Source organism: Cavia porcellus, unplaced genomic scaffold, assembly GCF_034190915.1.
Source record: "Cavia porcellus strain 051 isolate PalLab524CR breed Dunkin Hartley unplaced genomic scaffold, mCavPor4.1 scaffold_19, whole genome shotgun sequence".
In the NCBI taxonomy this organism is placed as follows: Eukaryota; Metazoa; Chordata; class Mammalia; order Rodentia; family Caviidae; genus Cavia; species Cavia porcellus.
This window is the reverse complement of record NW_026947502.1, coordinates 26,259,723-26,276,653: the sequence shown is the minus strand read 5'-3', so window position 1 is coordinate 26,276,653 and position 16,931 is coordinate 26,259,723. Positions and strand designations below refer to the sequence as shown.

The 16,931-nt window shown below is 48.6% G+C and overlaps 1 protein-coding gene across 1 annotated transcript in view; it reads left to right on the top strand.

The window, feature by feature from the left end:
* The window catches only part of Stk10 (serine/threonine kinase 10), a 111,482-nt gene that overhangs the window by 12,492 nt on the left and 82,059 nt on the right, over window positions 1–16,931 (top strand). The window contains exon 2 of the mRNA XM_063230786.1: window positions 12,770–12,934. Coding sequence (XP_063086856.1) covers window positions 12,770–12,934 — 165 coding nt within the window. The remainder of the gene's footprint in view (window positions 1–12,769; window positions 12,935–16,931) is intronic.

Genomic DNA, 16,931 nt, shown 5'->3' with positions numbered 1-16,931 from the left:
GAGTCCTTTGATACGTACTGTGTCTGTGAACTCTTCTGGTACCTGTTGATCTTGTAGAGGCAGACAGAGTAGAACAGTGGCCCCCAGAGGCTGGGAAGGGAGCTGGGAGAGAACCGGTAAAGGGCGAAAGGGTGCACTTGGCAGGAATGAGTCTGAATGTCCTATAGCACGGTGGACAAGACTTTGATTAACAACTGCTAATTGCATATTTCAAGATAGCTGGTAAGATTTTGAGTGTTCCCGACAAAAAGATATGCCAACCACCCTCCTGTGGCCATTACACGTTGTATACTGTACCTGCGTTAAAACTATTAAAAAAGAAAAGGAAAGTGAAAATGACCAGTGTGTACTCCTAATCCCCTTTTTATATAGTTTAGAAGGCTGTATTTGTGCATAAATGATAGTGAACAAATATTTATGGGATTCTTGTTCTGGGCTCTGCTGGTTCTAAGCTCCTGTAACATGGTAACCCACTGGTGATCACAGAGCCTCGCAGGAAGGGATGTCAGCGTCTTCATCATATAAAGATGGAAAGTGAGGGACAAAGCAGTCATTTAAATCTCTTGGGGTCCCACAGCTAGGAAGTGTGAGAGACGGATTGCCATGCAAAAACCAGATCCACCTATACCAAGAAAGGAGGGCCTACAAAATGCAAAGGCAGTTATCTCCAGGGTGCTGGATGCTTTTGCGTTTTTTTCTTAGTGTGTTCTATTTTTAAGATTCTCTTTCATGGGCAGGCATTATTTTTAGAAGAATAACAAACTGCACGGAAAGTACTGTTGGTTGAGGAAAATGGGGTCACTTTAACCTCTCAGAGGCCTGAGACTGTTGGAAAACAGGGTGGATCAAAGTGTGCACCCACAAGTCGTGGGGAGGATTAAGTGAGATATTATATGAGGTGCCTTCATCATGTGGGGACACCAGCCACTCTGCATCAGAGTACTTCCTTCTTTTCTTCTTTCTCTTTGCTCTTGGCCCCAGACTTCCCCTGTCCCTATAACCCAGTGCTGGGTCCAGTTCTCGTCTGGGGAAGGTAGGATCAGCACCCCCAAGGAGGCTGAGCCCATGATCACCATTCCCACCTTCTTTATCCATGACATCTTGGAGTTGGATTCCCCACAGCTTTTGAAAAGCTGAGATCTGAAGGCTCCCACAGGCCCGGCCAAGTTGGACAGGTTGCATGGGTTTGTAGCCAAGGTCACTTGGTATCTTTGGGGCCAATCCCACTTGGGTTTTAGATTTTTCTTTCCTGGCCCAGCAAGACTTTTAGAGGCTTAACATTGCCTGGCTGAGCCAGGATGGCTCACCAGGCTTCTCCTCACTAAGCAGGAGAGTATTAGATGCCTGTTTTTGAAAGCCTTGTCACTTTGCTGCTTTTGTGCTGTATAATCTTTGCCATCCTTAAGTGTCACTTGTTCTGTAACTTGGCCGTCTCATTTGTCGTTCAGCTGAAACTTGGCACAGCCGTTAGGAATCAGGAAGTGGTTTCTCTCTCCTTGGCAGAACGCGTTAACTGTGTACATCCTGGCCCAGTTGAAGGCCTTGGCTTCTCCAGCATAAGTAAATTGGTACCGTCTTCCAGAAGTGGACGACAGCTAAAAATCCAGAAATCTAACCATGTTGAGGAACAAATAAATTTCTACAATTTCCTCTCCTGTGTGGAGGGTTCACTTTTCTCTGTTTACAGGAAGGCATGAACACTGATTCATCTGTCACCCATTCATCCGTTTATTCACCCTTCCATCTCCTCCTAGCTACCCACCATCGACTCATCCATGACTGTTTTTGAGGCTGTGTTACCCAGGTTGTTCTTGAGCTCCTGGGCTCAAGCAGTTGTCCCACTTCAGGCTCCCAAGTAGCTGGGACTGCAGTGGCATGGCAGTGTGCCTGCTCCCATCCATGATTTTAAAATGCTCACTGAGTGTATATATTACGACCAAAGTAATAGATATACTGGTGAAAAAGAAAAACACGGTCTTAAGCTTTTGAATAACAAAGAATACCCAGTCGCCAGCAAGAATAGTAACAGTAGTCAACTGACTAATGCATGGTGTTTCATAAACTTTCTCATGTGTCATTTGTGTCAGGAATCACCCTCATCTGTGTCTGGAAACTGAAGGCTGATGTTCTGGCTTCCCCAAGTAGGTTTAGCTGGTGTATGAGTTACTTTTCTCTCATTGCTGGTACAAAATACTTGACGACCAAAATTAAGGAAGGAAAAAAAAAATCATTGTCCACTTCTTGGGAGAAAAAAAAATTAAGGAAGGAAAGGTTTATTTAGTTTATAATTTGTGGAAGTTTCAGTTCATACTCGGCTGGCTCCAAGGCAGGGTGATGTGGCAGAGGGCAACAGTTCATGGCAGCCAGAAGACAGCAAACTCAATAACAGCACAAAGGGAGGAGCCAGAGCCAGCCTCTTTCCTTCCCTTATGTTGTATGCAGGCTTGTTTTGGTTACTTTTCTCTCATTGTTGAGAAAGAATATCAGACACCTGAAATTAGGAAAGAAAGGTGTATTTCTTATAGTTTTTGGAGATTTCAGTCCATACTCAGCTGACTCCAAGGCAGGGTGGCATGGCACAGGGAAGGAAAGCTGTTCATGGCAGCTGCAAGCAGCAAGATCAAAAGGACAAAAAGGGGAAAAGCAGGCCTCCTTCTTGCCCCTTACATTCCATGCCAGCTCTGCCCCTGGGTGGGTGCAGCATTCACACTGCAATCCCAGCACTGGAAAATGAACCAATCACAAACACTAGATTCAGCCTCCTTCATGACTGCATGAGGCTTGGGGGGCCACCTAGACACAAACCATAACAAGGCTACACACCCATAATCCCAACACTGGACCATGTATTAATCACAAATTCTAGAAGCCTGCTCTCATGACTGCATGAGGCTTTGTGGGGGGCATCCAGGCATAAACCCTAACAGCTGGTAAGCACTAGAGTTGGACCTTAGAGCTAGGTCCTGTGTACTTTCCATTCCACAAATTGCTTTCTGGAAATGGTTCAGGTTTGCCACAATGGGGCCATGGGATGGAGATGGGCAGCTGTTTTGGCTACCGCACTGAAGGAAGGAGAGGTACGGGTGTTCACAGGGGCACATCGATGTAGGCGTAAGTACTTTCTAGGAGAAAAGGAAGACCTGGTAATTGTCTACTTCCTGGTTATAGCACCTCTTTTCTTTTTCCTTTTTCTTTTTCGGTGCTGAGGACCAAACCCAGGGCCTCATGCTTGCTAAGCAAATGCACTACCAATGAGTTAAGTCACCAGTCCCCATAGTATTTTCTTATCAGCTTGTATTCATCTAGTAATCCATTTACCCATTCATCCTCCTGCTCGCTCACTTCCCTAGCTATCCATTCATCCATTCACTCACCCTTCCATCCATTGATGTACCCACCATCCCATTTATCCATCTGTGCATCAACTCATCCAGCTTCTCATCTGTCCATCTACCTGTCCGTATGTCTATCCATCCTTCCACCCACCTACCTTCCCACTCATCTGCCCATATACATCCACTCATCCATGCATTTGTCTATATCCCCTTCCATTCATCTTCCCAACTCTCCACCCCAGCCTCCTTCCCATCTGTTTACCTATCCCTCCAACCCACTTACACATTTTCCCATCCATCCATCCATCCATCCATCTATATATCTGTCCTCCCATCCATCCACTCATCTTCCTGCCTCTCTGCCCACCCATCCTCTTCCTTTCTCACACTCAGTTATCCATTCATCCATGTGTTTGCCTACTCACCCACCTGTCCGCCCCCGATCCTCCCATCCAGTCACCTGTCCACCACCCTCCTGTCTACTTATCTCTGACTTCTGCTCCATTCTCCGTCTTTTCCTCCGCTCTGCATTTCCCCATCTATCCCCTGGCTTGTCTGTGTCAGTCTCAATGGGCTGTAGACTGAGGAGAATGAAACATGGGCTTAAGCTGTTGACAGCTCACTGCCAGTTCAGAGACATTCTGTGACACACGACCAGGGCAACAGGCAGCAAAGAACACCTCATAGCAGGTGGGATGGAGTTGGGGCAGATTTCGTGGAAAAGGCCGTTGTTGGGTTAGATTCTGTGGAGTGGTAAATGCAGAATCCAGGCAGAGGAAGGAAAACGAAGGGGGTGAGCCTGCTGTGCCAGGCTGAGTGCCAGGCAATGGTTGCCCCTGTACAAAGAGCAGGCAAGTACTGGCCAAGACCTCAGCTTTAATTTGTCAACAAGGGCACACTGAGGCTCACTGAAGACATGGTTGGAGGCAGTGGAAGACATGGCAGAGGACGGGCATGCAGAACCATTGGGCAGAAGAACCCGGAGGTGGTGGGCTCAGTGCAAAGAGCACTGAGCAGAGAGCCAGTTTTGAGTCTGAGTCTTGACAGGTGCCTTCCAGCTGTGTGACCTGGAATACATCTATTCTCTACCTGGGCCTTTTTTCTTTCCTATAAGAGGAGGTGGTGGACCTCCTGGAGTTGTATTGGGTCACGGAGGGGTGCTCATTGTCCTGCCTCAGGAGACCACAGGTGGCTGCCACAGGGCCTTGTCATCCCGCTGCCCAAAGGCCCCAAGCCTCCAGAAGTGCAGGCCATTACATGCAGCGGCACTCCTGTGCTGACTTGTGCCTGTTGGCCAGACCTTAGTGCATGCTGACCCCAAGTCCCCTCGGTGCCCACCCAGCCACTAGACTGCTGCCCTCACACTACCCTCCTTGAGTTTATCTCTGGTCCTTCCGCTGCATGTAGCCAGTGCTGCTGTGACCCTGGCCTCCTCTGGAGCCAGATATCCTCTCCTCCATGAAATCAAAGCCTTTCCTGCAACTGGCAGTGGCCAGCAGCTCCCAGAGAGTCCATGTGTCCGACAGGGACCACACCAGGCCCCTTTTGGCTCCAGTGGCCTGAATGCTACTTGACACATGCCTGACACAGCTGCCCAGCACCAGGAGCTTGTGGAAAGTGGAAACCTTGAGCCCTGACTGCTCGCTTCTTTGGTGCTGACCGCTTTATCTGGCAGGTCAGCCAGGAGCCTTTTGCCTGTGCAGCAGCCCAGCCAGGTTGGTAGGCGACTTAACCTGCAATGTCCAGCCCCTCCCTGCCTGCCCATGGGGTTCTCCTCCAAGCTCTGTGCTTGCTCCCTTTTTTTTTTTTTTCTGGAAAAAGTCATGCATGGTTCTTGCTGAGTCTACGACATTGGGAGTGAGTTTGAGATAGTCCCTCACCTCCATGGTGAGCAGATTCACTGTGGCAGCCAAGTGTGGCTGCTAAGTGTTTGAAAGGTGGCTGATGCCACCGAGGAACTTGGCTTTGTTCCTTCTGGTTAGGAGCCGCAGGAGGCTAGCGCTGCCACTGTGTTGGAGCAGCCCCGCTCAGGTGGGATCCAGAGAGGACGTGTGGAAATACTGGGGCAGGGTCAGGATGCGAGTGTGTGGCCCAGGCAGGAGGCTCCTTTGCACAAACTCCTGTCTGGCCTCACTGGGACCCGTGTGGGGATGGCCAGCTGTCCTGGATGAAAATGACTCTTAACAGCTACGTGCCTTCATTATACTGCGGACAGTTCATCTCTGTCTGCAGGCGCACGCCATTTCCCCAGAGGTATAATTCAGCTGTAATTTTATTATCCTGCTTTGCTGCTTGCTATTGTGGCTTAAGTACTTTCTTATTACTGTATTATTTTCTTATTAATACTTTTAAAAGTTGCTTATATCCCATTAAGTTAATTTAACCATTGTCTTACCATTAAACATTTAGGGTATTTTTTTACTTTTTTTTTTTTTTTTTGTCTTTTTGAGACAGGGTCTCACTTTGCAATTCAGGCTGGTCTTAGGCTCACTTTGTAGCCCAGGCTGGTCTCGAGCTTGCAGCAATCCTCCTGCCTCAGCCTCCTGCTGGGATTACAGGAATGCGCCACCATACCCGACTCCTAATACATTTCTTTTATGGTATTTTTTGAACTTTTTCTTGCCTTCCAGTTCTCGGGAATGTGGAGTAATAGGTGTAATATTTGAAGGCGACTAAAATTTATTGCCAGTTTTAAAGCACTGAAGCAGTTTATCTTTGTCACCAACACTGGTGTTATCATTATTGCCTGTGTTTGCTGATTCAATATGTGTAAAATGATCCCCTGTACTTTGAAGGTGGGTTCTTTTGGCTGCATAACTCCTTGGTGCCTGTGGCCTGTGGCCTGTGGTCTGTGGCCCAGTAGTCACATTATAATTGTTGGTCATGGTGGGTTTAGAATGAAGGTGGCCCTTGTTAGTTGTGTATTTCCTGGTGAGACTCTTCCATAGATGTTTGTTCTCTGTGGAATATGCCCAGAGATAGGGAACTCATTTCCTCTTTGGTGGCAAGTGACTCCCAAGGGAACTTACTGGTTCACATAACCGAACTGTCTAAGGAGAGTCTGCCCTTGGGCACAGCTGGCTTCAGGGGCTCCACAGAATCAGCAGCCTTCTGCTCTTCTCCCACGGTGGGCCCTGCTTCTCTCTTCCTGGCCTCAATCATGGCCAGGCTCTGTGAAGGCTTGGAAAAGTGGACAACAAGACGCTTCAGCTCTGCTGGGTTAGCAACTCCAGGGAAAGAAAAAGCTGCTTTCCTAATATCTGCAGCAAAACTCTAAAATAATTAGTTTAAAACAACAAAAACAAACCAGAAAACACCTGGGTCCGGACTTACCGGCCTGCCTGGGGTCCTTGTGCCCACATGTGAACCAGCAGCTGGGCCAAGGTTAAGCTTTCTGATTGGCTGCGTTTGTAGAGAAGGTGCCTGACCCAGGAGCAGGCGGCCTTTCGTGAATCCTTTAGAGCAGAGAGGCAGTGCTCCCCAAAAGCTAGAGTTGTGCACCTACAATGGGAGTGGATGCTGGCCAAGTGCTTGGTGTCCCCACCTCCCAGGATTTACTTCTAGACTGCTGCAGTGGCCTGAAGGCCAGAAGTTAGGGTGTCCTCAGGGAGAGGCCACTCCAGGCCCATTGCTCTGGTGTGCTAGCTGACTTCTTGGGGTAGGCAGTGTGCTCACATCTGAGCCTCTGCTTTCTCCTTTGTGGACTCAGTTTCCCCCACTGCAGGAATGCAATTGGGAGTCAGAGTTCTGGAGTCGTGGCTAAAGGTCTCTGTGCCCCTCTAAGTTCTGGGATACTGGTCACTTCCTGGGAGGAAGAAGAGGGACAGAGGTGATTAGCTGGCAGCTGGGAGAGAAGGGGAGGGGGACTGTGTCTCAGGAAGCCCCCAGCCCCTGCATGGGCTGCCTGGCCCCTGGGTGGTGCCCCACCTCCTCAGGCTGGGCCCTGGCTGGCACAGGGGGAAGACTGTTCCCACAGAGGTGTCTGGGCCAGGAAACACAAGTGGCCACTGTGTGTGTGTTCTCCAGGGTGTGGGCCGAGGCATTAGTCACTGCTGGTTGGCAGCAGAGCGCCGGGCAAAGATCCCCTCAGCCTTGGTTGGACCCTGGCCTGGCCTTCAACGATGGGAAAGAGGACGCTAGAGCCCACAGACAGCCACTTGTTCTGTGGGTGACTCCCTGTCTACTGATTCGCACACACACCCTATCTTCCTAGACCATGCTTTGCTTTCCAGGACTGCCTACTCCCAGGATCACACCATAGCCTGAGATGTTCCTGTCCTGCCCTCAGCCTCTCCAGAGGGGACACTGAGGCCCAGGAACAGTCTTCCCCCTGTGCCAGCCAGGGCCCAGCCTGAGGAGGTGGGGCACCACCCAGGGGCCAGGCAGCCCATGCAGGGGCTGGGGGCTTCCTGAGACACAGTCTCCCTCCCCTTCTCTCCCGGCTGCCATAGGATTTGTAGGCATCTCTGGCAAAGCAGTGTGGTCTGAAATTTTGAAACCACACTGATTGAAATTCAGTGACTAACTGTTTTTTACCTGTTATATGACCTTGGGCAATTGAGTTTACCTCTCAGAACCCAGCCCTCTGCTGCCAACCATCAGTGACTAATGCCTCAGTCCTCCCCGCCCACCCCACAGGGTCTTGCTGGGTTGCCCAGGTTGGCCTCAAATTCCTGTGCTCAAAGTGATTCTCCTGCCTCAGCCTCCCAAGTAGCTAGAACTATACAGTCAGCTGCTGCTGTATCTGCTCATTTTTCTTACAGATAAAATAGAGCTGGGTGTGGTGATGCACAACCTGTAATCCCAGCACTCTGGAACCTGAGACCAGAGGATTGCTGCAGTTTGAGGCCAGCCTGAACTACATAGTGAGACTTTTCTTAAAAGCCAAAAGAAAAGAAAAGATATTGATGTCTAGAGAGAGTTGTAAAAATTTGAGAGAATCAGTATGTTCTCTCAGCTCAATTTCTTTCTGAGCTTTCCTATGACTACAGGCTGCAGACACACAGAAAAAGAATGGTTGTGAGCAATTACAACTGTCTTAGCAATTGATCTTACATTGCATAAAATTCATTGGTTGACTTGATCACATTCTTGAGCCAATCACTGTGGCTAGAGAGAATGCAGGGTTCTCATTGGCCAAGATGAACCACCCACACATTTCTAGTTAGAGGTATAGAGTTACTTAGCTCCATTGCAGCTTAGGAACTGGAAAGAAGACCAAGCTGGCTGCAAGGAAGGAAGGGTGGGTTATATGATGAGGGGGTGAGGCACCATGATTTCTACAGCAAATTCTTGTTGGACAGTGGTAGCAAATCGATGGCTGGCTGCTCTGAAAGCTGTATTGAAAGCTCTGAAAGGTTCACTATCATGGTCCTAGGTCTTGTTCTTTAGAAGTGCCTCACACTAATTTGGGCTCACTAAATAATGGTTGAATGAGTGAGCGAGTGAATGAATGAATAGAAAACCGCTGCTTCCTGGCAGCACAGTGTAGTAAAGTGAACTCTAGACTGGAAGTCAGGGTACCACTGTAGCTCACCGTCCTGGGTGGCTCCCAGTACTTCTCCAAGCCTGAGTCCGCCTGTCTGGGAAATGTGCACTGCAAGCAATGGCAGTCTTAGTGGCTGGAGGCTGGATTAAAATCTGGCGGCTCAGCACTCATCCCTTGGTGTGAGCGGTTGCTTCTGGATGTGAGTGGGCCTTTATGTTAAGTGAAGGGAGATGGAACAGGGAACCCTGGGCACTGAACAAGGAAGGCTGTTGGGACATATTTGGAGCTCAGGATCTTAGGCGCAAGCAGGCTCCTGTGTGGGTCCTACCTGTATCCTAATGGTTGTGCGACTTGAGACAAATCCTATGGCTGTGAGTCTCAGTTGCCTTGTCTATAGGGGGAAGCATATTGGTTGTCTTCGGGGGCTGGCTGTGAGCACTCCTGCAGGGTCTGCTTCTTTAACCATCCACACCGTTACATCCCTGTGGGCTCAGAGTGATGGATCGTTGCCGTAAGCAGACTTTTAAGGAATTTAACTTTGGCCCATGGTTTCTCCTGACAGCCCAGCCCAAGGCAGGCTCTGGGGTCTGTAAAATCCAGGCAGGGTGTTGGGCAGCCTTCTTCTCTCGTGTTGACACTGGCACCCCACTGGGGGCCCAGCCCTGTGGTCAGTGCTACCTTTCAGGGTGGCAGGCAAAGGGATTTAGTGCGCTCCTGGAAAATAGTCCTCACCTCCTCCACCATTAAGGGGGAGGTCCCTTTCCAGGAAACGCAGGGGAAGGTAACAAGCGGCCTTTTCACCAGCTCTCAAGAGAGAAAGTTGAATGACCAAGGGGTTGGCCCCAGCCTGCTCAGCATGGTCAAGGTGGTTTCCGTGGCCTCCCCTCTCAGCCCCAGCTTTCCTCTCTGCAAAGGAGCAGAGCTGCCTGACTTCTCTGGGCTCAGAGAGGAGGAGAAGGGGGAGGAGGTGGGGGGGAGTGCTGTACAAATGTGAAAGGATTCTTTGCTGGTTCCCTGGCAGAGATATTTTAAAAAATCAGCTTCAGAAGAAATCCTAAGGTATATACTCAGCTGTGTGTGTGTGTGCCAGAGAGGGAGGGGAAAGGTGAGGAGAGGGAGAGGGGGAAGCAGGGGGAGAGAAAGGAGAGCACCCAGTTGCTTAATTGATAGATTTCTAAGGTGCTCGGAACAAATGGTCAAGTTCAGTTTAGGAGAGAGAGCCCCACAAAGCTGAACCTGAGGAGCAGGCAAAGTCCAGGGCCAGGCCTGGCCTCTGGTGACGTTCCTTGCCCTGGCCTGGGAAGGACTTGGGGGAGGAAGAGTGTGGATTTGGGAGCAGGCCTGGCAGCCTTTGAGATCTCCGCTGCCACTTTATCAGGTCTCGGCCTCAGTCTTCCTGTCTGTACAGGACGTAACACAATAGCACTGGCGTCAGAAGGTGGTGGAGGCGGTGACCGTGTTAGCACCTGAAGGAAGTGTGCACCTCTGCTGTGCTGGGTGATAAACTTTCAGCTGTGCTCAGTACCGTATGGGAGCCCGGGGACTTTGCAGTACAGTGAACAAAAAAAACGTACCCAGTCTAAGAATAAATATATAAAAAGCAATCAAACATAAAATTTGCCTGTTTGCGTCAGCCCCATGCATCACTTCCTTCCGGAGGCTCCCTGGTCCGGTTGGGAGCCCCTCTAAGGTCCCTGCCCCCATCCTAGGCACGTGGTCTTATCCCAATCAGGGGAAGGGATTTCTCCAACTAGGCCAGGCCCCGCAAGGCTGAGGAGAGGGTGGCTCTGTCCCTGTCTGGTGAGCACCCTGTGCACAGGGACCCATGACCCAGACCCAAATCCTGGTGCCATTCTGGTCACAGCTGCTCTCTAATTCATCTTGGGGGAGGGGAAATGAGTTGCTGGGTGCTGGGTTCTGGTCAGGTGGTGGTGAATGTGTGTTGTGTCACTGTCCCTGGGGCCAAGAGTGACTGCAACCGCGTCCTTGCTGGAGTAGACAGCCATAATTATCATACAGGACAGAGTGGACCAGTTCTTGGCAAGACACTGAGGGGGGACCAGCCCTGGGATGCTCAGAGAGCCCCACAAATTTTCCCTGTGCTTCACAGCAGGCAGCTGCTCAGTCTCTGTATTAGCAGCTCGCTTTTAGGGGCCCCATCCTCACAAAATGTGCCCTTTTCTGACACTGGAATCTCCTGGCTGAGGAGGATGCTTGCGTGGTGTCCCCTCAGCTCACAGGACACCCTGGGGAACTGTGGGGTTGCCTTCCGTTTCTGGGACCCCAGCTCACGCTGTGGAATGAGGTGCGTTGCTTGCGCTGCCTGCATTGTTATTTCTGGCTCATTCTTTTTGGAATATTGACAAGATGTGTGACGTCATTCTCAGCATGTTTATCTTTCATTAAGTTCATTCGCAAGTTAGGTAGCTGTCCATATTCCGGGTTTTTTGTTTTTTTTTTTTTTATCATGTCCCGCAAATATTCTGTGCCCTCTAAACAAAAACTCCTTTTCCTCTGCCTTACCTCTGGTGGCCTCGATTCTAGTTTCTGTCTGTGTGAATTTATCTCATAAGAAGTGGAATCCTAAGGTGTTTGGTCTTCTGTGTCTGGCTTATTTCACTTAACACACGGTCTCTGGATTTATCCGAGTCGTAGCATGTATCAGAATTTCATTCCTTTTAATGAGAGGAGGCCAAGCAACTTAGTGAGACCCTGTCTCAAAAAAAAAAAAGAAAATTGCATCTCAAAAAAGAAAAAAATTGTGTTGCCCAGGTGATGCCCATCTAGGGAAAAATTCCAGTGGACTTGGGCATTTACATAAAAATCTTTTTCAGTCTAGTTTTTTTTTTTTTTTTTTGTCTTTTTCCTTTTTATCGGTACGAGGGATCAAACTCACGACTGCCTGCTTGCAAGGCAGGCGCTTATGCCGCTGAGCTAAATCCCCAGCCCCTTCAGTCTAGTTTTTAAAATGTCTTCGCAGTGCTGACCTTGCAGGACCTGGTGCATGCTAAGGAAGCACTCTGCCACTGAGCCACGTCCCCAGCCCTTCACTGTGCTGTGTGATATGGTGCGATGTTTCTTTTCATACTTTCTCAGAAACGTGGACAGGGTGAAAGTGCCCAGGAATCCCTTGCCGGTTTCAGGCGCCTCCAGCCTGCTTTCAGGCGCTGTCTGTGCAGTGTTCCATGTATTTGCAGATACATGTGAACGTGTATGAAAGTCTAGATTTCTTTTTTGCTTTTTCCCTGTTCTTTGTGTGTGCGTGTGCGCGTGGTGTGGGGAGAGTACTCAGGGCTTTGTGCTTGTTCACTGAGCTACATCCCTAGCAGTTTTTATTTTAATATTCTGAGATAAGATCTTGCTAAATTGCGCAGACTGGCCTCAAACTTGCAATCTTCCTGTCTCAGCCTCCCAAGTAGTGAGCATTACAGATGTGTGCCACGGTGCTTTTGCAGTTTTTTATTTTGTGCCACTTTCATTGTGTAATGAGTGGGGTCCTTTCGCTGAACAACTCAACAATCTTTCCATGTTGGTATTTGTAACACTAACCTATTGGTATATTTTTATGTATTTCACAGGATGGATATGTTGCATTTATTGTTTTTTTTTTTTTTTTTTTTTGTCTTTTTCGTTTTTATCGATACCAGGGATCGAACTCACGACTGCCTGCTTGCAAGGCAGGTGCTTATGCCGCTGAGCTAAATCCCCAGCCTCTGTTGCATTTATTGTTATTCAACACAGAACGTTGTTTCTGGTGTGTGTTCTCTGTGTGGACGCGATGTGTGGAGCTGGCCCTGGTCCAGGACTGTGTCTATCCTGCCCTATCGTCTCATGCCTCCGGACATCCGGCCTCTGTTTTCACACTCACGCAGGGCTCCCCAGGCTGCCTTCCAGGGGTCAGCTTCCTGTCCATCTGCCTTGCTGACCTTTGTGTCTCCCTTTGCAGGCCAAGAATAAGGAGACTGGTGCCTTGGCTGCTGCCAAAGTCATTGAGACCAAGAGTGAGGAGGAGCTGGAGGACTACATCGTGGAGATTGAGATCCTGGCCACCTGTGACCACCCCTACATCGTGAAACTCCTGGGAGCCTACTATTACGATGGGAAGCTGTGGGTAAGGGCACTGCCCCGTGGCCCTCAGCCCTCGGCCTGGTACTCCGGAACCAGCACGGTCTTCGGCTCCTCCTTGGTGTCTCTTTGAAGGCAAAGGCTGGTGCAGTGAGGGGCTCTGAGGCCCCTGCCCTTCCCTTGCCATGGAGTCTCCCCTTTCTGGGAAAATAGGGACAATGGTCCAGAGCAGGAGCAGATTCCAGAGCTCTAGCGTCCGCTCCTAAATTCCAGTGCTGTTGCTCATAAAGCTGGGTAATCATAAACCTACTCTAAGCCTGTCAGTTCCTTGGCTTCTCCACCTGTAAAATGGGGCTAATAATACAAACTGACCCTCTTCAATCCAAATATCTGAAATCTAAATCGCTCAAAATGTGAACAGTACTCAAAAGACTTTGGGGTTTCAGAGCATTTTGGATTTCCAATTCTCAGATGAGGACTATTCAGTTGGTAAAATATATGTAAATGGTTCAAAATCTGAAATCGTCTAAATCCAAAGTAGGAGGGCTGGGGATTTAGCTCAGTGGCGTAAGCGCCTGCCTGGCAAGTGTGAGGTTGTGAGTTCTATCCCCAGTACCAAAAACAAAACCAAAACAAACAAAAAACCCCAAATTAACATAAATCCAAAGTATTCCAAAGTCTGGGGGCTGGGGATTTAGCTCAGCGGCATAAGCGCCTGCCTTGCAAGCAGGCAGTCGTGAGTTCGATCCCCGGTACTGATAAAAACGAAAAAGACAAAAACAAAACAAAACAAAACAAAAAACAAAGTCTGAAGTGCTCCTGGTCCCAAGCATTTTGGGACAGGGTCACGCAGCCTGTAGTACCCAGCTCATGGAAGGTTGCAGGGATAATTGAGTTGTTTCCTGACAGGGGCTAAGATAGTGCTGGGCCCATGTAAGAGCTGGGTAGGTGCTGGCTCTTCTGTTATTTGTGGTGTTAGCATCTGTTCTGCAGCTGCTGCAGCACCAAAGAGGAGTCTGTTCTATAACCCTCCATTCTGTGCTCTTTTAAGCCAGTTTTATATGTAAAATGTGTGTGGGGGGTGCTGGGGATGGGCCCCATAGCTTTGCATGTGTTAAGCAAATGCTTTACCTCTGAGCTAGATCCCCCAGCCCAAATACCATATTTACATCCCCCCAAATCAGTACCACATTGAAGCAAATTAGTGCTCAGGGAGAGTCTCAAGTGAATTCTGGATGCAGTGGGAGAACATCAGAATCATGTGTTGATGTTTTGAGAAGGCTGCTGAGAGGCCCACAGTGGGGGACTGTCTCAGCTGTCGCTGGAGCTGCAAGGGCCCAGGGTCACTGTTATCACACTCAGCAGCAGCAGCAGTTAGTGGGGTTCAGAGCTGTGTGTGATCGGGAGGAGATTTAACTGTGGGCAGTGGACTCAGGGCTTTGTAAGTGCACTCACAACGCCAACTATACCCTGAGCTGTACCCCAGGCCAGGAAGGGGTATTTTAAGCATCAGATGTGCTATTGGGATGGTTTATTACCTATAGAGTTTCACTGTGTTTTAGTTACATTTTAGGGAACTGGTAGAGAGCTTAAAGTTGACATATTACTATTTTTTTCCCATTTTAAATCAGGGGAAATAGAGTCCTGGCTTTTTTGCCAGAAGTCCTTCTGTTCAGGAATGGAACTACTGTTGCTGTGTGGGGAAATCAGTTTCACTTAAGAAAAAGATTCTGGTGCTTCAGAAACCAGCGGAGCACTTACAAACCATTGTGAGGCTCTCTCACTGCACAGCCTCAGAGCTGAAGCCAGTACGAGGAAGCCAGTGGCCCCCGGGGTGGGGACTCAGCCCTGCTGGCTTGTGTTCATCAGTATTCCATGATTATAATGAAACTCCGGAGGCTGGGCACCTTATAAAGAAGAGAGCTCCTGCCTCTGGAGGCTCCAGGCCGTGCACCAGCTTGGACTCAGCTCTGGTGAGGACCTCATGGTGGACAGCTTCCTGGCAAGAGGGCGTGCTGCAGGTAGAGGTCACATTGCAGGACAGATGCCAGGAAGACCAGGGTCCCAGGGTACTTTGTCCCCTCCAGGGAAGCACCCCAAGGACCTGTGACCTACCACCAGTGCTCACTTTCTGAAGGTCACACTGTCTCCACCATGACCGCCAAGGATGAAGCTTCCAATCCGGAAAACTTACACCATGCAGGCACCCCCAGAGCTCTGTCCCCCAACACTTCCTGCTCAGAATGAGGCCATCTCTTGGAGCATCTCTGCAGGGAGCTTCTTAGGTTGCAGCGACTGTCAGCCTCAGCTCTCGAAGCCCTTCTCTGTCCGCTGTCTCCAAGACCGCAGGAGTAGAGCGGGGTAGGGAGAGTCACCAGGTGGTCACCCTTTTCCCCCGAGGAGGGGACAGAGGCACAGAGAGGGAGGCCCCTTGCTCAGGGACACACAGGCTGGGGCTGCTAAGACTGTGTTTTCTCTGTCCTAATTTACAGAGCTGCTTTTAAAAATGGTTTTTCCTCCTTCAAGAAATTACACAAATATGTATGTCCAGTCATCCAAGAAAAATGTAAATATACAGAAGAGTAAAGAATGATTAAAACCATCCAAGTATTTGCTCCTGTGATGACTCTGATGACAGGGAAAAAAAATATGTATGTATATATATATTTGGGGCTTTTTTGAGACAAGGTCTTGCTATTTAGCCCAAGTTGTCCTTGAACTCATGGGGATCCTTCTGCCTCAGCCTCCAAAGTGCAGAGATTATAGGTTTAGAACGAATTTTTCTAAACTATGTTTACCCATAAAATTTTAAAGAAATAAAATGACTATTTTGGTTACTTTATCCTACACTTTATTGTTTGAAATATATTTAGAACTCTTTTTTTTTTTTTTTTTGGTGGTGGTGGTGCCAGGGCTAGAATCCAGGACCTGGTTCACAGCTGGCTCACACCAGGCGAGATTTCTGCTACTACGTGAGGCCCTCAGCCTGCTAGAAGTTTTCCTGTCCCAGGGAAACACTTGCATCTTCAGTTTTTATTCTTCCAAAGAGCTCGGTCATCTTTCTGTGTATTCTTTATTGTTGGCCATTTTGGCTTCTGATTTTGTTATTATTGTTATAAATGACTCTATGATGGGCATCTCTGAATTTGCTGTATTTTTGTCTGGGATCCAGTTTATCAGCATATTTACCTTTTTGGGAGAGCTGTAGTAGAGATTGAACCCAGGATCTTTGCACTGAACTCCATCCCCCACCTTTTTAATTTTTTTATTTTTAATTGGCCTCTAACTCATGGTGATCCTCTTGCCTCAGCCTCCCAAGTGCTAGAATTACAGGCATGTGCCACCATACCTGGCCTTTTTCAATTTTTGAGACATGATCTGAGATGGTTAGGTCCAGTTTAAATACTTGAATAGTTTTTCTTTTTTGTATGTTCTCATCTTTCTCTGATGATAATATATGTAATATTTGTATAATCGCTTTAAAGAACAAACATTTCAAAAAGCAGCTCTATAAGTTAGACAGAGAAACTACACACAACAGTTAAATTGCAGAGTTGTCCAGGCTGGATTTGAGCTTGTGATTCTCCTGCCTCAGCCTCCCAGAGTGCTGGACTTATAGGCATGCATCACCATTCTCAGCTCAGTTTTTACTATTTTAAAATTTCTGTCTCCAAACTGGTCTCGCGCAGCCACTTTTGATGGGAACCAAAGAATCCTCCTGTGGGCCGCCTACCCATCCACCTGTTGGTCTGTTCATCCTCTTGTTCACTCATGTGTTTTGGGATTGCTGGTTATGCCCATTAAGAAAAATCTCACGTGTCTGTTCCTATTATTGCTCATGACTAGGCCCACATTCATTACTGTCGTGGGTTCAAAGCCAGCACCGTGAAGAGCTAGCATGTATCCAGGGCTCACTGTCTGCCGGGCCTTTGCTATGACTTCCACTGGCATTGTGTCATTTAATCTTCATTCTCTGAGATTGTTGCTTTGTCCTTGTCTTCTAGAGGCAAATGAGAAACAAAGAAGCCAAGTGTGTTGCCTCC